The sequence below is a fragment of the Rhinatrema bivittatum genome, chromosome 1 (genome assembly GCF_901001135.1).
Source record: "Rhinatrema bivittatum chromosome 1, aRhiBiv1.1, whole genome shotgun sequence".
NCBI classification, from domain to species: domain Eukaryota; kingdom Metazoa; phylum Chordata; class Amphibia; order Gymnophiona; family Rhinatrematidae; genus Rhinatrema; species Rhinatrema bivittatum.
The window spans coordinates 310,697,839-310,724,508 of NC_042615.1; the positions used below are offsets into that span (position 1 = coordinate 310,697,839).

The window sequence follows — 26,670 nt, forward strand, 5'->3', positions numbered from 1 at the left end:
CAAAGAGAAAGATTATAACGTAAATTCTTTTGCCTGGATTGCATGACCTCACTGCTCCATGCACTATTGAGTCCTCCAAATTCTTCATCCAGCTGAGGCTTGTATTCACCTGGCCCTCATAATCCCAGCTGACTTCAAGGAACAGGCAATAAAACACAGCATGCCAGATGTTTCAGACTTTAATTAAAACAATTCTAACCCAAATAGTAAATCAATGAACTTGATATGGAGGCAGATTATAAAGAAATTAAGAAATATAGCATTAAACAAATATTGTTAGCAGTGAAAAAAATATTTTGAGCAAAATAATATTTCAGTCCAGTAGTTCTCAGAAAATATCATTCAGCTTAAACCTAACTCCCAGTAAAAAAAAAAAAAAAAAAAAAAAAGATTATGTGAAGTAAGTAAAAAACACACCCACAGCAGGACACACTGTGCCTTCTTTCTCTCAGCAGTCTGAGGAAGTTGCTGCAATTGCAGCCTCTCTCAGAGTTTCTCCCCAAAAAGAATGGAAAAACAGGGCAGGTCAGGAAGAAAAAGACCCCATGGAAACCCAACAGCCAGGTGACTTATTATGGCACAGAGTAATGTTCCTTCTAAGGATTAGATTGCTCTGTGCAAAAATTGTTGCTTGTGAGCAAAACCTTTGGTTTCATTACCCTATGAGCACTACTTTCTTTGATGCAATAAACCTATCGATTTTATGCTCAGAGCAACCCAATCCTTAGAGGAAACATTGGTAGCAGCATGCACACAAACTTTCTTACATACACACACACACACACACACACTAACACACTTGCATATTCACTCTCATAGTCTTTCTCATGCATACATGCTCATTCTGTCTCTCTCTCTCACACACACACTCTGAACTCACTCTCATACACACATACTCTACAGGGCCTCAGCCTCCCTCTTGGCTCTGGGACTCCTCTTCACAGGTCACTGAAAGATGAGGGCCTCCACGAGATGTGATCCTCAGCAGCCTTGCTACCAGGCTTCCTCTTCTTGAGCAGGGCTTTCCATGCATTCTGGGTGAAATCACCTGAACTGAAACCACTCTAGTTCACAGACATTTGATGGTGCTAGCAACAGTTGGCCACTGAGTTAGGTTCAGTGCCACTACTTTCTCTAGATAAATAATATTATATAACATATATATAACTATAAATTTGGCTATAGTCACTCAGTCTGTAGTAGAAGCTCTAGTGCAGACTTCAAATTATATAACCGTATTGATGTTGCAAATGTAGCAATGATACCAAGAGAAAAGCATCTGCTAGTAGTGGGATGGTCTTGTGGCAGCATTATGTGCCACCTTATGGAAGATAAGAATTTGACTACCGACTCTGGTTCATCTACCATCCTTCTGCTAAAAATTATTATGCTTATATTTCTACATTTCCTAGTGCACATGTATATTATGTTAGGTTATTAAAAATGTGTATACCTCATACATCATACACATTTTGTTGTGGTTTACAAGAGCAAAACATATATGGCACCAGTCTTAAACTGCCTTGGCATATCCGTTGGACGATACAGATGTGAACATAGGACAGGAGTAGCCAAATCCAGGGTTCAAAGCCACAAACAGGCTTGGATTTTCAGGATACCCACAATGAATGTGCATCATATCCTCTTGCACTGCCTTTATTGTATGCAGACATAGCCCCCATCATGATCATCTCTTAGGTATGGGGGCACTAGATATGTGTGTTTGAAAATTAAATGTATGTGCTTATTTTCCCTCCCTTCTCCTTATCCCACCTCTCAGGATGCTCTTTTCTCCCCAAGTAAATACAGCTGTCTAGTGAAACTTGGTGGCTCTATTTACCAACTCAGCAGGAGACAATTAGAGCCATCAAAAAGTTAACCAGTTTTAGTTAGTGTAAAAAATGCATTGTACCTCTGGCCCTTACTGTGTTATGTGTTAGGAATTGTGGACTCTTGACCCGAGTTGGATGGAAAGCCTGGAAGTATGAGCAAGGTACTGAGACAGGGCAGGGGCGATACAGCCTCCAAACAGTTAGAATGGCAGGAGGCTCCCCAGCGGGAGAGCTGCAAAGTAGCCCAGTCGAACTGGGGAGTATGCTGTTGTAGCCAAGGCAAGCCTAGGACCACCGGGTTAATGGCCTTATCCAGAACATGGAAAGTGATGGACTCTATATGCAAGGAACCAGTACAGAGATGAAGTGGAGTGGTGGTATGGGTGACCCGTCCAGGCAAGGGTCACCGTGGATAGATGAAAGGAACAGGGGCACCAGGATGCGAATGGTAGGAATCCAAAGATGTTCCATCAGCTGTTTTAAGATGAAGTTGCCCCCGGCTCCTGAGTATCAGAGCCAGGGTATGGAATTTCTGATTGTTCATAGTGTTAGACACTGGACGTGTTAATGGAGGAGATGGAGAAGTCAGGCCCAGGAGCAGTCCTCCCACTGAACCTAGGCCCGGGAGTTTACTGGATGCACGAAGCAGGCTGCCAGGGCGTGTCCAGATTTACCACAATAAAGACAGAGGTCGGAAGGCTGGTGTCGGAGGCATGGGCTCTTCTCCGGTTTTGGCTTGGGGAGCTGGGTCCAATCTGGGAGATGGGGAGCGATGGATGCCACGAGAGGTTATAACAGACTTTTTTTAAGCTTGTAACTCTTGCGAATGTTTCTGGAGTTACCGGTTGATCCACCCGGCAAGATCAATAAGGGATTCCAAGGATGAAGGGAGTTCGTGGGCCGCCAGCTCATCCTTATTTATTTATTTATTTATTTATTTATTTAGGCACTTTTTATATACCGAACATTCGTGTTAACTTCATGTCGGTTTACAATATAATTAAAAGATTAAATAGCTAAAAGTAAACTAAATTTATAATCAAGTACATTCTTAAAATAAATTCTAAAAACCATAAAATAAAATAAAAGCATTGCCCTAGAGTAAATAATTTCAACAAACTCAGTAATAAAGTTCCAAATTACAATCTAAACCATAAAAACTAAATTAGATAAAACAGCCGATGGAAATAAAATAAACAGTATAATGGACTAAATCCATAATTGTAATTAGCAGAGAGGGAGAGTATCAAAAAACCTGGGACTAGCCTAGTTGGATAAAAGCCTATTCAAACAACCATGTCTTCAATATTTTTTTAAATGTGTATAAGTTTGACTCAAGCCAGATATCCAGAGGGAGCGAGTTCCAGAGTTTTGGTCCTGCCAATGAAAGAGCTCTTTCCCTGACTGCATTCAGATGGGCTAATTTAGGTGATGGTATGGTTAACAATGCTTTTCCTAAAGATCTTAAGTTGCGTTGAGGAGTAAGGATGTGGAGGGATGCGTTTAACCACCCTGCATCCTTGATTCGGGAGCTCAACCCCTCAAGAAAGATGGATCTAAGACTATCCGGTCCCCAGTGCAGCTCCGAAGCCAAGGTTCGGAATTCAATGACGTAGTCCACAAGGAACCGAGTACCTTGCCAGAGGTGAAGGACCGTGGATCCAGATGCAGATTGTCTGCCCGGGTCATCGAAGACTGAATGGAAAAGGGCGAGGAAACTGGGCAGGTCTCGGAGGATGGGGTCCACATGCTTCCACAGTGGTGAGGCCCAGTCCAAGGCCTTACCATCCAGGAGTGAGAGGATGTAGGTAGTTTTGGTCACTATGTCTGGGAAGAAGGCTGGCTGAAGACAGAAGTGCATATTACATTGATTCAGAAAACCCCGGCACAACAGGGGATTTCCGGAGAAGCGTGGAGGCGCCAGAAGTGGGACAGTCGGCCGTGGAACCGGCATGGGAGCCAAGGTGCTGGAAGCTGGAGACGGTGGACTTACCACAACGGCAGTGTCAAGGCAGGTGCTAAGGTTCTCCACTGTAGCCGTGAGAGTCTCCAGGATCTTTTGTTCTTCAATGATCTTTTGTGCCAGGCCAGGAATGGCCTGTATTGCTGAGACCTCCGCCAGGTCCATGGACTTGGCAATCTGTTAGGAATTGTGGACCCTTGACCCAAGGTGGGGTTGGTGCTATCTACAGGTCCCCACCGTCAAGAGGCGAGGCTGGCCGGGAGCAGAGCAACAGGAACTTCACCAGTACCAGCCCGCGTTCCCCACAGGTTGAGCCCTTGGGTGCCGGGACCGGCTGGTCTTAGGTGGGCCACTGTGTGGCTGGTCCTGGAGGAGACAGATGGCAGAAGGCAGGGAGAGTCAGAGAGGTCAGGTTCCGTCCAAGGTCAAGGTTCCATTGAGGAGAGTGAGAGAGAAGACCCCGAAGGGGAAGAGGCTACAGCAGTTCCGGAGACGAAAGAGCAGGACCATGTGGGGCAGACCCCATAGAGAGGGAGTGCGGAACAGGAGCCTGTGTAATTGAATGTTGAAGAAGGCCCTGTGTAGCAAATCTGCCGTAGTAGGTTCTGTGGAGTAAAGGCGCTGAAGCAATGCTCAAGGAGGGGCAGTACAGTAGCAGAATCTTGTGATGTAGAAGTGCTGAGACAGGTCCTGAGGAGCGGGAGCATAGAGACTGCGTCTCGTGATGTGGACGCACAGAGCCAGGCCCCGAGGAGCGGGGGCACTGAGACAGGGTCCCGAGATGAGGAAGTGCTGATCCAGACCCTGAGGAGCGGGGGCACCGAGACAGGGTCCCAAGATGTAGAAGTGCTGATCCAGGTCCCAAGGAGCGGAAGCATCGAGACAGGGTCCCGAAATGTAGAGGTGCTGATCCAGGCCCCGAGGAGCGAGAGCGTTTAGACAGGGTTCCGAGATGTAGAAGCGCTGATCCAGTCCCCAAGGAGCGGGAGCGTCGAGACAGGGTCCCAAGATGTAGAAGTGCTGAATCATGCCCCGAGGAGTGGGAGCGCCGAGACAGGCTCCCGAGATGTAGAAGCGCTGAGCCAGGCCCCGAGGAACAGAAGCATCGAGACAGGGTCCCGAGATGTAGAGGCACTGATCCAGGCCCCGAGGAGCGGGAGGGTTGAGACAGGGTCCCAAGATGTAGGAGCGCTGAGCCAGGCCCTGAGAAGCGGGAGTGCCGAGACTGGGTCCCGAGATGTAGAAGCGCTGAGCCAGGATCCAAGGAGCAGGAGCACTGAGACAGGGTCCTGAGATGTAGAAGTGCTGAGCCAGGCCCCGAGGAGCGGGAGCACAATAGCAGGATCCCAAAGAGCAGAGTAGGAATCCATAGAGCAGGAACAACAGGTCCCGAATACTGGAGTGATGCACCAGAGTAGGAACCAAGGAACTTGTTGCCAAGTCAGTTAGTGGTGGAAAGAAGTGGTCCTTAAATATCCCAGGGCACTGATGTCATCAGCCGGGGACAAGTCTGAAGTTCCCGCTGTTGGCCCTTTAAAAGGAGGACTGATGGCGCGCGCCTAGGCAGGCCCAAGGTCAGGACGCTGATCGGTGGCATCCCTGCCGCCACGTGGAGCTTTGCAAGCTAGGCGGAACGCGGCGGCAGTGGCTGGCTGCGGCCACGAGAACACCCGGAGCAAAGAGCCAAGCATGACATAGGGTGAGTTGAGCTGGCTGCGGGTGGCCGCGGCCGGTGGAATTAACATTACGGGATTTATTCTCATTTGTTCGGTCATCTGGGGAACATTTCCTTAACTGTCTTGTGACTTTGCAATTTCTGAGTTTTACAAGTCCTTCTGTTCACTCTCAATCAAAGTAATACATCTTTTGCCTTACACAAATGAATCACCTGCTCTGTTTTCAGGGTAACCAAAACATGCCAGTTACCCTGGTTCACACTCAGAATGTATACAGATACTTCTCATGAAAGTCCATGGTGGCTGTCCTGAAAACCAAGCCTGCTGGTGGCTCTTGAGAACTGGATTTGGGGGGATGTTGATATTGATGTATGACATATTTCAAACTCATTTGTGGCATAATTAAGGACTGTACTTTGGAAAAAGAGACAGAAATGAGACCATAGGGGGAAGATTAAGAGGGGGAAAAAGGAAAATAAAGATTACAAAGCATAATCCCTGGGAATGTAGATAGAAAAGTATTTCCATTTTCTACTAATTGGCAGAAAAATATAAATATTTATATTAAAATTTATCCTGACCTACAAGACTTTTTTTTTTCAAGGTTGTTGAGATTAGTTATTAGTTTTATGGAAAAGTTATTTGTGGCCTTTGAACAGTTTTCTGTTTTGCTTGTACATCAGGTAGCTGCCCTGGAGTCTTCCCACCCTGGATTTGGAACCTGTGTGATCATTGGAGTAGCTCCTTCCATAGATAAGATCTCTTTTGATCCTTTGCTGATGCTTACAGGACGTACCTTGAAAGGATCTCTTTTTGGAGGTATGGTAAATAATTTATTATGATATTTAAAAAGAAATCTATGAAATGTGGAATGAAATGTACTAAACGTTTTTCAATTGATATAAAATGGGAAAAGCCCTATAGTATATTTCATATTAGCCACCATAAACAGAGATTTATTAAAATAATATATGCACATATATACCCTGGAGGAAAGGAAAGAAAGGGGAGTTATGGTAGAGACGTTTAAACATCTTCTAGGAGCAAATGCACAGGAGCCAGGCCTCCTTCAACAGAAAGGATGCTATGGAACAAGGAATCATGGGATGAGGGTGAAAGGGGGTAAACTCAGAAGCAAGAGTATTAGGCGACCTAAGTGAAACTTTTATCCTTATGCCCCTCCCCTCACACAATTAAAAGTTATGCATTTATGTTAATATTGTACATGAAATATAACATTCAAAGTTCAGTCTTCTGAGGAACAAATATTTCTTACAACATACATAATATATTTACATGCACTGCTGTGTTGCCAATCAGAAATCCTATGAAAAAGCAAAAAAGACACTTGGAACACATATGGCATTAGACCACTTGTTGGTTATGGGCTTCAGCCTCAGAAAGCCATAAGTAAACTGAATTACTATTACAATATAGTAAACCTCCCATACTAAAACAGCACTAACTGCAAACTGCACTAACTACAAACTGCACTAACTGCAAACACTCAAACAATAACAAGCCTACTGTTGTGACCATCGGTCTTTGACGGCTTTGCCCCGCCTTCCTCTCACTACTTGTGACTCCTCCCGCTCATCTCGGACTACTGGCTTCCGTGGCGTCTGTTTGCCGTCCTCTCTGGCGTCCTCGGACCGGCTTTGGTGCTGCCTCCCGCCATGCTCCTCCAAGGTACCTTAGAGCGCGCACGCCACCCTCATCTTTATTTCCACGTTGGTTCGAACCTCAGGGGCGTCCCCCTGATATGACGTCATGCTGCCCGGATATTTAAGCCTACAGTATTTGCTAGCTCATTGAGTTAGCAATGGTAACTATACGGATAGGATTCGCTCTCCGTACTGAAGCTGCTCTGCCTCTCCAGCACTATATGGAACTCTTACACCCTTCAGGGTTGCTAACGGGGTACCCACTCCTCGGAGGCCTCTTCTGCTTCTTTCAGCTGCTATCAGGAAACTGGTACTCGCTCCTCGAGGGCCCATGTTCCCTGAGTCGCTGCTTGCATCTTCAAACCTTTCTACTTGGAAGACTTCACTAACAGTTTCCATCTGTTAGTACAACTACCATCTATTCCACAGTACTGCTTCACTGGAACCAGGTACTCGCTCCTCGAGGGCCTGACCTCTGTTCCGGTGCCAGACCTCTCGTCTAGTGGAATCTCTGTTACTGCTACGTGAGTACAATACAACTGAGTCTCTCTGCTCTAAGGGATCAGGTACTCGCTCCTCGAGGCCCTGCTCTTCCTGTCTCGGAGCTTCTCCTAATTCTACCTGGGACTCTGAATGCTTCTTATTGTGTACTCATAACTCTCAGTCTCTTTCCACTACAGCACAGACTAGCAGAGGATTCGCTGTTCCAGCGTTCTGTGGGAGACCTGCCCAGCTGGGCACAACATCCACTACTCACTACTGCCACATCTGGTGGTTTCCAAAACTGTTTAATAAAAGATTCAAATCTGTGTTTGTGTGTCCAGACTCTAGTCTGACACTGTGATCCCTCACGGAACTGCCCCCCATGGGCATGGTCAGCTGCCATGGATCCACTCAAACATCAATAACCATAACACCTACCTATGAAAAAGCAACACTGCAGACATAACCTCAAACCCTAGAACAGCAATATAGCTAAAGAAAATGGAGCAAGGCAAGCTGCTTTACATTCTTACAAAGAAACTGCATGCTAGCAGAGTCCTTCACCTCCATCACATATGCAAAACACACAGACCCTCACCAAATATAGAATAAAGAGATCATGAAGTATAAATACAAACATGCAGACAAAAAGTGAACTAGAAACTGCAACAAGCCAGATGCTGTATGTAGTGCAGCAATGGAAAAACAGAAACATTACCATTCCTCATAAAATATTAATCAATAAAAACAAGAAATACAAAATATTCATTGTAATAATGTAATAGACACCCAGGAGTTATTGGAATGGTAGCATCTCCTGTTTCAGATAGTCAGTACAAGTTAGTAATTAGGAGGAGCCACAATTCATACACAGCTCCTCCCTTCGAGGGGTCTGGAATGGCCATCTCCTTTCAGAGGTTTATAGCAGTTCTCCGCATAGAGCTCTAGGGGCAGCGTAGCTTGTAGTTTAGAAGGTTTAGGAGGTGTTTGGAGATTTTGCTTAATTTGGATTTTTGGACCGACTCTTTGGACTCCAACAAACCCTGCTGGAAGTCTGTTAATTGGACAGGGGGCTGCCCTAACTTTCCACTCCATGGACGGAAGGGTATTGCCTCCTGAGAAGATTTGGGGTTCTGACAATTTTCTTGGTAGGAAACTTGGTGAAGCCCTGCCCACTAACTGAGCTCAGGGAATGGGGAACCCTGTTTCTGGGGCTGGGTAGTTTAGAGAAGACCTGCTCCTCTACACCCTCAACGATACAGAGGAAAGTGGTGACCCAGTGCCAGGACCTTCCAGTGTTTGCATCACTTGGGGGGAAAAGACTTTGTTTTGAAAGTTCTGGGAGGAAGGTTTGCCTCCCCCTCTTCCTTCCCATCTAAAGACATGTGAAGCTGCTGTTCCAGCTTGGATTCCACCCATCTGGGATCCCTAGAGAAATACAGAAATCTAGAAGACCTTCTAACTGTGGGTAACGAGAACTTTAAGATCATTCAGGACTCCCATCCGGTGTCTTCAACCTGCGGCGAGAGAGGTTTGGGCTCTCTGTGCAGTGTTGGTTACTGTTATCTTTTTTGCCAGTTTGAAAGGGGTTCCCTGCCCATCTATAGAATAACCTGCCCACATGGGGACTCTATTTTTCCAAGCCCTGGAGGGTAGTTCTGGTACCAGAGATTCCTGCACAGGAACATGCGCGCGCAGCCGCGTGCATGTTATAAAATCCGGGGTCAGCACGCACAAGGGGGTGCATCCTTGTGCACCTTGCACGTGCCGAGCCATACAGCCTTCCTCAGTTCCCTCCCCCCCCACCTTCCCCTCTCTTCCCCTACCTAACCAGCCCCCCAGCACTACCTAAAACTCCCCCTTACTTTTAACTTAGAAGTTGCGCCTGCCTCCGGGTAGGTGTAGGTTGCGCGCGCCGGCCCATGGCCGGCCTGTGATCCCGGGCACAGAGGCAAATGGCCGCTGTGCCTGGAGGCTCCGGCCCCGCCCACGCCTCACCCCTAGACTGCCCCGCCCTGCCGACACCCCGTCCCCTTTTTCAAGCCCCGGGACATACGCGCATCCCGGGGCTTGCACACATCGCTGGACCTATGCAAAATAGGCTCGGTGCGCGCAGGAGGGGTTTAAAAGTGTTACACTCATAATATACGTGTGTAGCCCTTTTAAAATCCACCCCAAAGGACTTTGTGGTGCTGTGGATTAAGTTGTTCTGCCATATTTCATCAGAGTTTTCAACAGTAAATAATTTATTTTTGGACACTAACTCAATGGCTCCAGTGGATTTATTTGGCACACTCAGCTCACAGACTGAAATACAAATAACCCTCTCCCAGGGATGAGAACAAGAGCTAAAAGGGTCACCCCTAGCATTCAAGGCCTTGGAAGCAATCTTTTCATTCATAGAAATGTAGAAATGATGGCAGAAAAGGATCAAATTGTCCATCTAGTTTGTCCATCAAGCTGGTGGAAGTATCTGCTGAACCATGCAGGTTACCTCCATACTTATCAGTTTCCAGGACCTTAAATGGCAGGGCCCTTTTTGGTTGCTATCTGAATCCAATTCCCTGTTATATCTTGCTGTTGAAGCAGAAAGCAATGTTGGAGTTGCATCAATAGTATGAAGGCTTATTGGTTAAGGAAAGAAACAGCCACATCAGCAAGTTACTCCCATGCTTATTTGTTTCCCCAGACTGTAAAAGTCCAAGAATCCAGGCCTTGGAAATAAGAGACCGCGTAAGAGCTAGACTGGTAAAGTCCCAGCCCCAAAGAGACTTAACAAATTCTTTTATGGCCCCAGTGGGTTGTAGCACAAATCCGGGCATGGAGTTCCAATAGTAAAGCCATATTAATAAAATAATATTTAAAAGCAATTTATGAATAGAATTACATCCCACAATTTAAATGTCATTTAAACATTTTTTAAATTTTGCCAAACTCCAAAAAAATATATCACAAAAGGAGACACATCAAATAACACCCAACAATGAAAACATAAGGATACAAAAATTGCCTATTCTCCATACCTGGTAACTTTTGATTTCCAGTTACCCTAAGATTGTTATGGATTAATGGGCGGCAGGGGTGCGCACAAACTTTCTCCTCTGTTTCACATTCATACACACACACACACACAAACATTCTATCTCATGCACATGCTGGCTCACACACACAAACACACACACACATACACACACTCATGCTCTCATGCACAGGCTCTCTCTCTCACACACTCCCTTACACGCACACACTCCCTTGCATACACATACTCGTACATTTTCATACATATTCTCTCATACACGCTCAATTACACACTCTCACATATACTCATGCTCGCACATTCTCTCTTATGCATTTTCTCACATGTACACACTCACATAGATACACACACACACACACATTCTCACATATACAATACATACTCACATTTACTGTTCCCTCCTCCACACAAAAAATAGCAGCATCCTCCTCCTTTGGCCTGCAATATTGATGGGATGCCATCTCTTTTTTCTGGACAAAATGTCCCATCACCGCTTACAAACTCAAAATATAATCTTCCTTCCCCTGTGTGCACAGGCGTCAGGACTTCATCTTCTGTGCCTTGCAGGTAGGAAGAACAAAGAGGTAGAATCATCAGGGTCCTGCCACTGCTGTGCTGACACTCCCAATCTCTGGCACTCTAAGTGACCATCTAGTCCATTTAGTGGTTCCATAGCCCCTGAATCTAAGGAAATATTTATTTACAGAAAGGATAGTGGATGCATGGAACAGCCTCCTTATGGAAATGGTGGAGATAGGATAGTGTCAAAATTCAAGAAAATATGGGACAAGCATAGAGGATCTCTGAGGGAGAGGATGAGACTATAAAGCTGAGTAGGAAATATAGATGGCAGACTGGATGGTCTTTATATGCCATGTACTATGTTTCTATGTTTATACATAGAAAGAATTATTATACAGTGATGTCATTTTAAAGGTTAAAGGTCATATTATCATAATGGAGTAGATGACAGTAGTTAGTGATATCACACTTTGGTTTTCTTCATTGGTTTTCAGAAAGCAAAGCAAGAAATTAAGTCATTGGTTTAGAGACAGTTTTCTATTTTTTGAGAAGAGGGCTTATGATTATATGATATGGTTTTGTTGAAGTCAATATTTAGTTTTACTTACTAATTAGCATTACTATTACTACTTAATATTTCTATAGCACTACTCAATGTGCACAACGCTGTACAAACAAAACATAAAAGATGCAGTCTAATCAAGACTAACATGCAGGTCACCAGAGGCAGGCAGAGCTCAGGAGTCTCAATGCGTGCATGAGACGATGGTGCAAAGAAGAGGGATTCAGTTTTGTTAGGAACTGGAGAACCTTTTGGGGAAGGGGGAGTCTCTTCCGAAGGGATGGGCTCCACCTTAACCAGGGTGGAACCAGACTGCTGGCGCTAACCTTTAAAAAGGAGATAGAGCAGCTTTTAAACTAGAACAAAGGGGAAAGCCGACAGTCACTCAGCAGCGCATGGCTCAGAGAGAGGTATCTTTAAAGGATACTAATGATGCATTAGAATTAGGGCATCCTGACAGTGAGGTTCCAATAATTAGAAAAGTAATCCAAGTGCCTGTAACTAAAAACTCACCTGAGCTAAAAAATTCTAACTTATCCCTATCAAATAAAAAGCAGAATGAAAATACAAACAAAAAACAAACTTTGAAATGTTTGTATGCTAATGCCAGAAGTCTAAGAAGTAAGATGGGAGAATTAGAATGTATAGCAGTGAATGATGACATAGACTTAATTGGCATCTCAGAGACATGGTGGAAAGAGGATAACCAATGGGACAGTGCTATACCGGGATACAAATTATATCGCAATGACAGAGAGGAGCACTCGGGAGGAGGTGTGGCGCTTTATGTCTGGGATGGCATAGAGTCCAACAGGATAAATATCCTGCATGAGACTAAATACAAAGTTGAATCTTTATGGGTAGAAATCCCTTGTGTGTCGGGGAAGACTATAGTGATAGGGGTATACTACCATCCACCTGGTCAAGATGGTGAGACAGACAGTAAAATGCTAAGAGAAATTAGGGAAGCTAAACAAATTGGTAGTGCGGTAATAATGGGAGACTTCAATTACCTCACAAAACACGTTGCAAACAAATTTGAAATTTCGTGTGCTTAAGAATTTATCTCACGATGTGGACCATCATACCACCCTTGGTTAGTTTAGGCAGTAAGCCCCACTTTCAACCATAACGGGTCATGTTTAATCATCGGTCCTGAATAGTCTTTAAATTTTCTTTCTTCTTTATTAAATTCACTTTTTTTATCGTTTTTTGTTCATTTATAGTAAAATATTTTTAACGGAGTAAAGAGCGGACTTGCCTTATTTGTGCGGAGCGCCTCCACGCTTCCAGGATAGTGCCTTCACTCACTTGTGCAGAGCGCCACCGCGCTTCTAGGACTTTATCTTCAATGCTGCCGTGCTTCACTTGTGCAGAGCGCCACCGCGCTTCTAGGACTTTATCTTCAATGCTGCCGTGCTTAGTGCTTAAAAGGCAACAAATTCCGATCGAGGGTGCTCGTATGACTTAGAGCTCCTATAGTCCGACGTACGTTTCGCAGTTGTGCTGCTTCAGGGACTCTGTCCTAATCGGAAGATTTAGGCTTAAGAAGAACACAAGGTTAGTTCCCGCCAAACTCTTTCAATACGTTAAATGCCTTCATATTTGCTTCCGTCTAAATTCATTATAATGCCGCGTTCAGTCGCCTAAAGCTCTTACCGGCATTCTGCTTTAGGCGACTGAACGCGGCATTATAATGAATTTAGACGGAAGCAAATATGAAGGCATTTAACGTATTGAAAGAGTTTGGCGGGAACTAACCTTGTGTTCTTCTTAAGCCTAAATCTTCCGATTAGGACAGAGTCCCTGAAGCAGCACAACTGCGAAACGTACGTCGGACTATAGGAGCTCTAAGTCATACGAGCACCCTCGATCGGAATTTGTTGCCTTTTAAGCACTAAGCACGGCAGCATTGAAGATAAAGTCCTAGAAGCGCGGGTGGCGCTCTGCACAAGTGAAGCACGGCAGCATTGAAGATAAAGTCCTAGAAGCGCGGTGGCGCTCTGCACAAGTGAGTGAAGGCACTATCCTGGAAGCGTGGAGGCGCTCCGCACAAATAAGGCAAGTCCGCTCTTTACTCCGTTAAAAATATTTTACTATAAATGAACAAAAAACGATAAAAAAAGTGAATTTAATAAAGAAGAAAGAAAATTTAAAGACTATTCAGGACCGATGATTAAACATGACCCGTTATGGTTGAAAGTGGGGCTTACTGCCTAAACTAACCAAGGGTGGTATGATGGTCCACATCGTGAGATAAATTCTTAAGCACACGAAATTTCAAATTTGTTTGCAACGTGTTTTGTGAGATAAGTGTGGTTCGTTGCACGTTTTCTATTAACTGTTTCTGTATAGTAGACTTCAATTACCCCAATATTGACTGGGTAAATGTATCATCGGGTCACGCTAGAGAGATAACTTTCCTGGATGGAATAAATGATAGCTTTATGGAGCAATTGGTTCAGGAACCGACGAGAGAGGGAGCAATTTTAGATCTAATTCTCAGTGGAGCACAGGACTTGGTGAGAGAGGTAACGGTGGTGGGGCCGCTTGGCAATAGTGATCATAATATGATCAAATTTGATTTAATGACTGGAAGAGGAACAGTGTGCAAATCCAAGGCTCTCGTGCTAAACTTTCAAAAGGGAAACTTTGATAAAATGAGAAAAATTGTTAGAAAAAAACTGAAAGGAGCAGCTACAAAACTAAAAAATGTCCAAGAGGCGTGGTCATTGTTAAAAAATACCATTCTAGAAGCACAGTCCAGATGTATTCCACACATTAAGAAAGGTGGAAAGAAGGCAAAACGATTACCGGCATGGTTAAAAGGGGAGATGAAAGAAGCTATTTTAGCCAAAAGATCTTCATTCAAAAATTGGAAGAAGGATCCAACAGAAGAAAACAGGATAAAGCATAAACATTGACAAGTTAAATGTAAGACATTGATAAGACAGGCTAAGAGAGAATTTGAAAAGAAGTTGACTGTAGAGGCAAAAACTCACAGTAAAAACATTTTTAAATATATCCAAAGCAGAAAGCCTGTGAGGGAGTCAGTTGGACCGTTAGATGATCGAGGGGTTAAAGGGGCACTTAGAGAAGATAAGGCCATCGCGGAAAGATTAAATGATTTCTTTGCTTCGGTGTTTACTGAAGAGGATGTTGGGGAGGTACCCGTAATGGAGAAGGTTTTCATGGGTAATGATTCAGATGGACTGAATCAAATCATGGTGAACCTAGAATATGTGGTAGGCCTGATTGACAAACTGAAGAGTAGTAAATCACCCGGACAGGATGGAATACACCCCAGAATTCTGAAGGAACTAAAAAATGAAATTTCAGACCTATTAGTAAAAATTTGTAACTTATCATTAAAATCATCCATTGTACCTGAAGACTGGAGGATAGCAAATGTAACCCCAATATCTAAAAAGGGCTCCAGGGGCGATCCGGGAAACTACAGACCGGTTAGCCTGACTTCAGTGCCAGGAAAAATAGTGGAAAGTGTTCTAAACATCAAAATTACAGAACATATAGAAAGACATGGTTTAATGGAACAAAGTCAGCATGGCTTTACCCAGGGCAAGGAGTTAATAAACATGTGGATAAAGGTGAACGGGTAGATATAGTATACTTGGATTTTCAGAAGGCGTTTGACAAAGTTCCTCATGAGAGGCTTCTAGGAAAAGTAAAAAGTCATGGGATAGGTGGCAATGTCCTTTCATGGATTGCAAACTGGCTAAAAGACAGGAAACAGAGGGTAGAATTAAATGGACAATTTTCTCAGTGGAAGGGAGTGGACAGTGGAGTGCCTCAGGGATCTGTATTGGGACCCTTACTTTTCAATATATTTATAAATGATCTGGAAAGAAATACGACGAGTGAGATAATCAAATTTGCAAATGACACAAAATTGTTCAGAGTAGTTAAATCACAAGCAGATTGTGATAAATTGCAGGAAGACCTTGTGAGACTGGAAAATTGGGCATCCAAATGGCAGATGAAATTTAATGTGGATAAGTGCAAGGTGATGCATATAGGGAAAAATAACGCTTGCTATAATTACACAATGTTGGGTTCCATATTAGGTGCTACAACCCAAGAAAAAGATCTAGGTGTCATAGCGGATAACACATTGAAATTGTCGGTTCAGTGTGCTGCGGCAGTCAAAAAAGCAAACAGAATGTTGGGAATTATTAGAAAGGGAATGGTGAATAAAACGGAGAATGTCATAATGCCTCTGTATCGCTCCATGGTGAGACCGCACCTTGAATACTGTGTACAATTCTGGTCGCCGCATCTCAAAAAAGATATAATTGCGATGGAGAAGGTACAGAGAAGGGCTACCAAAATGATAAGGGGAATGGAACAACTCCCCTATGAGGAAAGACTAAAGAGGTTAGGACTTTTCAGCTTGGAGAAGAAACGACTGAGGGGGGATATGATAGAGGTATTTAAAATCATGAGAGGTCCAGAACGGGTAGATGTGAATCGGTTATTTACTCTTTCGGATAGTAGAAAGACTAGGGGGCACTCCATGAAGTTAGCATGGGGCACATTTAAAACTAATCGGAGAAAGTTCTTTTTTACTCAACGCACAATTAAACTCTGGAATTTGTTGCCAGAGGATGTGGTTAGTGCAGTTAGTATAGCTGTGTTTAAAAAAGGATTGGATAAGTTCTTGGAGGAGAAGTCCATTACCTGCTATTAAGTTCACCTAGAGAATATTTATTTATTTATTTATTTAAACTGTTTTATATACCGACAACCATTTGCACATCTTGTCAGTTTACAAGTAACTTAAAAACCAAGGTATATATAGGCATTGCCTTTACAAGGAACAAAGAACAGTAAAACACAGTAACAAAGCAAAAACTAGATAAATTAGTTGAAGGGATTCAACTGGGATTAACATAAGTTGGGAGAGGGGAATGAGTAACACTGCCACTGCCATTAGCAATGGTAACATGGAATAGACTTAGTTTTTGGGTAGTTGCCAGGTTCTTGGGGCCTGGATTGGCCACTGTTGGAAACAGGATGCTGGGCTTGAAGGACCCTTGCTCTGACCCAGTATGGCATGTTCTTATGTTCTTATTACAAAAATCAGTAGATACAATTCAGTTTTTTCTTTTGCTATAATTTTCTGACATTTACGTTCCATTTCGTGTTTGTGTATTATTGTGGTTTTCTTTCTCAGGTTTCAAGAGTAAGGATTCCGTCCCTAAACTGGTTTCCGATTATATGGCAAAGAAATTTAAGCTGGATGAACTGGTGACACACACTTTGCCTTTCAGTAAAATCAATGAAGGGTTTGAACTTCTACGCGCAGGGGAAAGGTGAGAATGTATCTGTTTTCCAAAGGTTTTGGGGTCTTCTTCTTTAAGCCTCCACTTATAATAGTTTGCTTATTGTCAGTGCTTCTATTCTATGCTCAGAAAAGATGCTGTAAAGAAAAGGCATATTCTATAAATCAACCTCTTACAGTATCACTGTGACATTACAAGCTCAGAAATTTCTTTTGCACTAAAAACACCTCAACACTTTTCTCTTTAGCTTAATGTAACCCTCTGTGGATTATTTAGGGGCAGATTCTAATATCTACGCCTGATTTTATAACATGCGCGTGCAGCCGCGCGCATGTTTTAAAATCTGGGGTCGATGCACGCAAGGGAATACACACTAGTGCCAAGTGCCGGTGCGCGATCCCTCGGCCACGTCCCCGCCTTGCCCCGGACTGCCCATGCCCCACCCCTTTTTTCAAGCCTCGGGACATACGCGCGTCCCGGGGCTCGCACGCGTCGCCGGGCCTATGCAAAATAGGCTCAGCGCGCATAACCCCGCTACGTGCGTAAATCCAGCTAGATTTACGTGCATAGGGCTCTTAAAATCTGCCCCTTAATGTCCCAGGGCACACAACCATATTTATCTCTTCAGGGCTTCTCCGACTAGCTCTCCTTCCATGTCTTGCATGCTACTTCCCAGAGGTGGATTCTTCTTCTGAGGGAAGACTCTCGTCTATGGCCCAGACAATTGTGTGAAAATCCCTGTGTGTGTTGATAGCTGTGGCATCCCCTGGAGGGAGTTGCTGTGACAAAACAGACAGGAGCAGGCAGGCACTGGGTGTTAAATAATAATTTTAATGATTGGTTAAAAGTCAAATTAAAGTCCATATGAGGGATAGGGATGTGAATCGTTTTTAAAGTTCAAAAGTCAGCCATGCTAACTTCGGTTTAATGGAACAAAGTCTGCATGGCTTTACCCAAGGCAAGTCTTGCCTAGCAAATCTGCTTCACTTTTTTGAAGGTGAACCGGTAGATGTAGTGTATTTAGATTTTCAGAAGGCATTTCACAAAGTTCCTCATGAGAGGCTTCTAAGAAAACTAAAAAGTCGAGGGATAGGTGGCGATGTCCTTTCATGGATAAGAAACTGGTTAGAAGACAGGAAACAGAAAGTAGGATTTAATGGACAATTTTCTCAGTGGAAAAGTGTAAACAGTGGAGTGCCTCAAGGATTCTGTACTAGGGCCAGTGCTTATCAATATATTTATAAATAATCTGGAAAGTAATGCAATGAGTGAAGTAATCAAATTTGCAGATGATACAAAATTATTCAGAGTAATTAAATAACAAGCAGATTGTGATAAAATGCAGGAGGACCTTGTGAGACTGGAAAATTGGGCATCCAAATGGCAGATGAAATTTAATGTGGATAAGTGCAAGGTGATGCATATAGGGAAAAATAACCCATGCTGTAGTTACACGATGTTAGGTTCCATATTAAGAGCTATCACCCAGGAAAGAGATCTAGGCTTTATAATGGATAATACTTTGAAATCATTGGCTCGGTGTGCTGTGTCAAAAAAGCAAATAGAATGTTAGTAATAATTAGGAAGGGAATGGTTAATAAAACGGAAAATATCATAATGCCTCTGTATCGCTCCATGGTGAGACCGCACCTTGAATACTGTGTACAATTCTGGTCGCTGCATCTCAAAAAAGATATAGTTGTGATGGAGAAGGTACAGAGAAGGGCGACCAAAATGATAAAGGGGATGGAACAGCTCCCCTATGAAGAAAGACTGAAGAGGTTAGGGCTGTTCAGCTTGGAGAAGAGACGGCTGAGGGGGGATATGATTAAGGTGTTTAAAGTCATGAGAGGTCTAGGATAGGTAAATGTCAATTGGTTATTTACTCTTTTGGATAATGGAAGGACTAGGGGGCATTCCATGAAGTTAGCATGTGGCACATTTAAAGCTAATTGGAGAAAATTCTTTTTCATTCAACGCACAATTAAACTCTGGAATTTGTTGCCAGAGGATGTGGTTAGTGCAGTTAGTGTAGCTGGGTTAAAAAAGATTTGGATGAGAGATCACGTGACACGTGAGAGGGAGCGGATGTAGCCGACCCTCTCGGGCTCCCTGATTTCTAATCTAACCCCATCCGGCCCTATTTGCTGTTCATTTTTGCGTGGAAGTCTCTCAATATCCCAGAGGCTATTATTGGTGAGCGGAACGGTAGCCAGATGTCGACCCGCACGGCGCGCAGGGACAAGGATTCGGCAAAAGAAAAAGTCAGGCCTACTGACTCGGCCTCTGAGGAGGAACACAGCATGGCAGACCTACCGGCACCAGCGAGCTGGGCAGATCTTCGCACCGCGGTAGTAGAGGCACTGGAGCCAGAGTTTAAAAAACTTTCGTCCCAACTCGGCGAGGTGACCGCAGCGCTTGCTGGCTATGAAGCGCGATTCTCAGCCCTAGAGCAACGGGTTTCGGACGGCGAAGGTGGCGCCCAGGCCATGCGGTCAGAGGTAGCAGAGCTACGTGCGGAGATCACCCGACACACAGCGCGTATTGAAGACCTTGAAAACAGGTCCAGGAGGTCCAATCTACGTCTGGTAGGCCTCCCAGAGGAAATTGCGGATCGAGATTTGCCCCAAAAAATAGAAAACTGGTTGATTCGCGAACTGTCTCTGGGCACTGAGCACGGTCCCCTGAGAATAGAAAGAGCTCACCGGTTGGGGCAGAAAAGGGCTCAGCAAGAAAAACCACGAGTAGTAATAATAAAACTGTTAAATTATGCTCACAAAGTAGCGATCCTGCAGGCCAGCCGTCGGGGGAAAGCGCTGTTGTATGAGGGAAAGAAGATTCTGATCTTCCAAGACTTTTCAGGGGCCCTATCTGCACAGCGCAGGGCTTTCTCCCCATTGTGTACACAGTTGTTTAATCTGGGTCAGAGAGCTGTGGTAGTTTACCCAGCGAAGGTCCGTCTAAGTACACCTGGAGGACCCAGATGGTTTAGTGAGGTCGCTGACTTAAAAGCTTAACATTGGAACCCTGGATCGTGGGGTTGGAGAAAGACCGGGCGGACGCAGCCCTGGGTCGGATACTGGATAAATGTACAGGACAGGCAGCCAGCTACTTAAGCTGAGAAGTTTCTACCGGCATGGCATGCATTGCCTAATCTATTGCTTATGGGGGCAGGGGGACCTGCACCCTCTGGTTACTTAATATTTGACAGTTAAGTCTGTTCACTGTTTTTTTTCTCTCTTTTTCCAAGTTTCTGGCACATGCTGGAGCGGTGTGAACAGATCTCCACTTTGTGCTGCAATGGGATATTGGTATACTATAGGTGTTTCAATATTGTATTGTGAAATTGTTTATAGGGGGGGAACAAAAGCTGTTATTTGTTCAACTTTTATGTTATGTTATTTCTATGGAGTCCCATCCCTTGTTATGTTGCTGCAAGCTGGATGGAGGGTGAAGAAAGGGGGGAGAGGGCAGAGGAGCCCGAGTGTCTTAACAGGATCTCTTAGGTGGGGAATTAGTCGAGATGAGACTTCTGGGGAGTCTAGTTAGGGGAAGGGGGGGTGGGGGGGGGAAGGGGAAGGGGGGAGGAATGGAGCGGGGAGGAGGGTCAGGGAAAGATACAAGGTGCTGGCATGATACAGATTTCAAACATTTTGGTGGCATGTGGCGTGGGGAAATCACATTCACAGGGAGATGGCCAGAGCTGGGGTGGTCATCATTCCCTTGGAGTTGGGAAATTCTCATTGTTCAAATTACTTTTCTATGGCGTGATATGGGGTAAATGGCTATGCGTAATCTCAAATTGATATCCTGGAATGTATGTGGTATTAATACACCTGTCAAACGGTCGAAGGTATTACAGGCCTTGAAGAGACAGGCTGCGGACATAGCATTCTTGCAGGAAACCCATCTTAAGATGTGGAGCACCTGAAATTATGTCAGTCTTGGGTGGGTTCGGTGTATTATGCCTCCGCCACCACGAGGTCAGCGGGGGTAGCTATCCTGGTGCGCAAAAATCTCCCGCTACAAGTTCTTTCTGAACATAAAGATCCTCAGGGTCGCTTTCTTATTTTAGAAGTAACAATTAATCAGATGCCTGTGGTGTTGTGCAACCTGTATGCCCCGAATTCTCAGCAAATGCCTTTCTTTCAGAATATACATAAAATGTTACTTTCATATATGGACAAATTCCTGGTAGTGGGGGGAGATTACAATTCTTTACGGGACCCCGAATTAGATAGCTCTGCCACTCTGCGGCGGACGGGGGTCAAGGGTCGGGGGATACAGCTCCTTGAACAGAGTTTGCACCTGGTTGATGCATGGCGAGCTCTAAACCCTTTTGAGCGGGACTTTACACATGTCTCCAGAGCTCATTCCACACAATCCCGTATCGACTATTGGTTAGTCAGCACACATTCCTTCTCCAAAATTTCAGGAGTAGGAATTGGAGACATTATTGTCTCAGATCATGCCCCAATTTGGGTGGATCTGGCAGTGCTCCCTCAAGTGAGTGACTGTAGGGGCTGGCGCTTCCCTTATTATCTGGCAGAGGACACAGCGTTTCAAACCTTTTTATTGGAACGGTGGACAGATTTTGCAACCCTAAATGCCCAACATAGCAGTGATCCAGTACTGTTCTGGAACACTGCTAAAGCTGTCCTTAGGGGAGATATTATCTCGTATATATCACATCGGAAAAAAGTGCTAAATAATCAATTATTGACCCTGACAAAGAAATTGCAACAGGCTAAAGGGGCACTAAATCGTTCTTGCACATCGGTAACCAAGAGTGATTATAGAACCATTCAATCAGCTTTGAACTCGCTGCTACACCAGAGGGCTAAACACAGCATTCTATATCACCAACATAGGCTCTATAGATATGGTAACAAATCTGGGAAGCTTCTGGCCAACTTAGTTAAGTCTAATAGAGGGTCCCGGCATATCACGGCTCTTCGTACGCCACAAGGCCACATAGTTCATGAAACCCCTAAAATCCTAAAAGTTTTTCGGGATTATTATGCGGCATTGTATCGGGCTGAGGGCTGGGACTCAAGTCAATGGGACTCATTTAGTGCCGCGTTAAACCTCCCTATCCTGACCCAGGCTTAGCAAGAGGGGCTTAACCGACCCATTACGGAGGATGAGGTTCGACAGGTTATTCGGAGTTCCCCAAGGTTTAAGGCCCCAGGGCCGGATGGATATAGTGCAGACTTTTATAGGTGTCTTTCAGAGCCCCTCTCCCCCTTGTTGCCATTAGTTTTTACAGCACTAATCTCAAAGGGAAGTTTTCCGGTGCATGGGAATAGGGCCCACATCACTCTAATTCCCAAGCCTGGGAAGGATACCCTGCACCCTGCTTCCTATCGCCCTATCTCTTTATTAGATGTGGACCATAAACTGTTGGCGAAAATTATGGCAGATAGATTGAGTGCCGTTTTGCCACAGATGATTCAACCGGGTCAAGTAGGCTTTGTGAAAAAACGCTATGCCTTGACTAATATCCGGAAGCTAACAATTGCTATGGATCTCTGCACCAGACACAATATTCCCTTCCTCATTGCTAGTCTAGATGCAGAGAAGGCTTTCGACCGGGTGGAATGGGGGTTTATGTTTGCCCTATTAAGAGACATGGGATTTGGAGGTTTTTTCTATCAAGCCTTGCAACTCCTATACTCGGTCCCGGTTGCCTCGTTAATGGTGAATGGTCAATTTTCCCTGAATTCCAGGTCTTTCGGGGTACCCGACAGGGTTGTCCCTTATCCCCTCTCCTTTTTCTCTTGACCCTGGAGCCTCTATTACTGGCTATTCAAACGTTCCGAGCGATCCGAGGGGTGTTATTTCAGGCGCCGGAGAAAAAGGAGATTTTCAAATATGCCGCGTTTGCGGACGATCTCTTGGTATTCCTTACTAATCCAAGAGACTCCTTGCCGGCCCTTTTGGAGGTGGTTAGGGACTATGGTGGTATTTCAGGTTTTCGTATTAATTGGGAGAAATCAGAGGCCATGGGATTCCCGATGTCTATACAGGAGCAGTGGGAGGGCCCTTTCCCACTGCACTGGGCGAACGGTGTAATAAAATATTTGGGGATTGATATAGCCTTAGATTTACTTAAGTTATACGACTTAAACATCCAAAAATTACTGAGACTCACGAGAGATAAGCTCAAACTTTGGAAAAGCCTCCCTCTCTCCGTAGGGGGGCGAGTTAATTTGTTTAAGATGATCATACTACCTAAATGGTTGTATGTGTTGCAGAACCTACCTCTTATTCTAAAACGTAACGATTTGGCCACCCTTCAACAGATGATGCGGGCATTTCTTTGGCAGGGGAAAAAGGCACGCATACCATTGTCCTGGCTTATGTTGCGTTGGGGAGCAGGGGGAATGGGAGTTCCCGACCTTCAGTCTTATTGTGTGGCGGCCAACCTCCGGATTGTTAGGGAATGGATATTGGGAATCCCCTTTTGTATTGACTTGGTGGCTGAATCCACATTGGTGGCCCCCTTCGCGTTGACCTATGTACTGATGGGGCCGGGGAAGGAGCTACCGTCTGCAATCTCTCGGAATCCTCTGGTTGTCTCGTTTCGAAAATCCTGGCAATATCTTACAAAGAAGTTGGGACTGCCTCGATGTAACCCTTACCTTCTCCCAGTTCAGGGCAACCCAGAGTTTTTACCAGGATCCCAAGATGTTAATCTGCGGGGATGGGCCTCGAAGGGTATCACTCATTTGGGGCACTTGGTGAACCCGGAAGGGATACTAATGCCGTTCCCCACAGTACAACGTATATATGGTTTGACCCGGGTCCAGTTCTTTGGGTATCTACAAATCCGACATTACATATTATCATTGCAGATTGGTACTCAGACTTCCACACATTTAGCGGCGTTAGAATCCTTTTTTCAGTTGGGAAGGGAGCGGCCATTATCTCTCTCGACATATTATAGGGCTCTTCAACGAGGTATGTCACAGCGTACCTATGAGACTTCAGTAGAGCGTTGGACCAAAGATGGAGTATTCACGGTTACAGTGGCAATCTTCTCTGCATGTATGGGGAATTTAAAAAGGTCCAGTGAAAATATGTATTACCGGGAAATGCAATACAAGTTTCTGCGTAGGGCCTTTGTCTCTCCACAGGTTGCGTGGAGAGCGCGGCTCATAACAGATTCGACATGCCCTCGTTGTCACCTTGCAATTGGCACTTTGTCTCACGCATTCTGGGCTTGTCCCCTTGTTCAACAGTTCTGGCAGAAAATTGTAAATTACTTACAACGCCTCCTGAAAATACGTTTTCAAGTTACCCCGCAGCTGATTCTTTTTGATTGCATTCCCCAGTCGGTTATAAGAAAAGCGGGATTGAGAACTCTGATTAAAAAGGCCTGGCTGGTGGGGAAAAAAGTTATTCTACTTAATTGGTTGGAGATATCTGCACCATCGTATTGGACTTGGCGTAATCATTTTCATCAAATGATGTATATGGACAGTTTTACTTCTAAGTTGTCGCCAACGCACCGAAGACTTTTCTTGGAGACCTGGGAGGTATATGTGCAGACTTTGCCACATCGGGCAAGCAGCTTGATCCTCAATGCCTGATGTTTGCTTGTTCTTCTTTTTTGGGTTAGTGATAGACCCATGCCTTCAATGTTATGATTGGACTCTAGTATACATGGATGTCTCAACTGGTTTGTCAGCCAGGCCTTGGGTAGGGGACGGGGGGGGGGAAGGGGGGTAAAGGGGGAGAAGCGGGACGGGGAGGTTTGGAGAGGGTGAGGGTTTGGGGATAAGCATATTGGACTCCTGTTCCTTCTTGCTTAAGCAGAGCTAGCCCGCTATAGTTGTTCAATATGTCAGACTGGGGAGGTATCAGAGTGCAGCCTCTCCTAGTTTGTTGGCGACATGAGTATTCTCTAGGGTGGCTCTAGAGATGTCTTAGACACAGTGATAGATATCTGGAAGGGGGAAATTGAGGAGTGTTTCCTCATGGTTCTGTGATTTGTGTCATCAATATCGATTGCTGTATTATGTTTGCTTGTCTGTTATCGGCAAAGTTTCATATTGTGTCTGAGGATCACTCATTAAAAATTGTATTACAAAAAAAAAAAAAAAGATTTGGATAAGTTCTTGGATGGAGAAGTCCATTACCTGCTATTAATCAAGTTTACTTAGGGAATAGCCACTTCTATTACTGGCATCAGTGGCAAGGGATATACTTAGTGTTTGGGTGCTTGCCAGGAACTTTTAGCCTGGATTGGCATGGAAACAGGATGCTGTGCTTGATGGACCCTTGGACTGCCCCAGTATGGCAATTTCTTATGTTTCTTATGAGCAAATGGTTTAAGCAAGGAGGAGGTAAATACATTTTATAAACTATGGTCTGGATTTTCAAAAGTTTACCCATGTAAATCCGGCCCATTTGCAGCTGTGCCGGGGATCGTGCAACGGCGCGTGGAACTTACTTCAGCCCCAGGGCTGAAGTAAGTTTAATAACAAAAGAAAAAAGAAAAAAAAGGTAGGGGGGAAAGGACGGGGGTGGTAGGGGAAGGGAAGGTGGGTGGGGGGTAGGGAACGGGGGAAGGCAGTGCGGCTTGGCGCGGACTTGGCACGCGCAAGGTGCACAATTGTGCACTCCCTTGCGTGCACCAACTAACGTTTTAATAACTTGTGCATGTATGCCCGCATGCACCATTTTAAAATCTACCCTATATCTTTATTAGAGAATAAGAAGCCTAGAGACAAAACTAAGGGTTAATAGAAATGAACATTAATTTCATGAGACAACTGGCTGGTACCATGGTGATGCAGAGGCCTCATTGCAGATATGGGTATTATGGTACAGTATTTGTTAACTAATCTCAAACAAAAGTCTGGTACTAAAAGTCACAGGAAAATTCAGCGATGTAAATTCAAATCGGAGGAAGCCCACAAACCAGATGTACTTGGCTTTGCTAAACCTGCCACATCCTCAGAGGATTAGGGACACGGGTTTATTATCTAGAAATAACACTCAAAACAAAATGGTGGTGTTGTAGTGACTTAACATTAACACCCAGGATAAGAAGAAAACATCAATCTTCAAAATAAATCTGACAACTGACTGCCATTTCGTCTGCTGTTAAGATTGTTGTGCACTGATTTAATTCAAAACCCCTTTGAATTTTAAACCTGAATTTTGAACTCCATTAGAGGTGAACACAAAATAGCAATTTGGAATATTTTTAAAATGTCAACATTTTGGAAATTTTTGAGAAAGCTGTTTAAACATTGTGTTCTGCACATATACAGTGGACTAAGTAAATCCCTCTCCACCCACCCCAGAATGTTCAGGCATTCTTAAGATAGCATTTCCATGGATGTTGGTGCATAGGGCTCGGTATTCCCATGGACTTCAATAGGGTGTTTCCATGTCGATTCCCCTAGTAATGTGATTTTTCACAGTGATGCATACCCAGTCATTTCTGGACTCATACTGTACTGCGATAGATGAACATCAGTGCCTGAGAGACAACTCAGGACTTTGGCGTATACAAGTTGGTGTTCCTAGTGATGTACTGTAAGCAGGAAGACATTTTGATTCATCCATTCATTTCAGGCACCTTAATACCTTGGCATATCAATTTTTCAGCACT

At 44.5% G+C, this 26,670-nt stretch overlaps 1 protein-coding gene across 1 annotated transcript in view; it reads left to right on the forward strand.

Annotated features, from left to right (window-relative positions):
• The window catches only part of LOC115089233 (alcohol dehydrogenase 1C-like), a 76,242-nt gene that overhangs the window by 41,065 nt on the left and 8,507 nt on the right, over positions 1 to 26,670 (forward strand). Inside the window, exons 7-8 of the mRNA XM_029597335.1 lie at positions 6,155 to 6,290; positions 16,934 to 17,072. Of these exons, the coding sequence (XP_029453195.1) occupies positions 6,155 to 6,290; positions 16,934 to 17,072 (275 nt within the window). The remainder of the gene's footprint in view (positions 1 to 6,154; positions 6,291 to 16,933; positions 17,073 to 26,670) is intronic.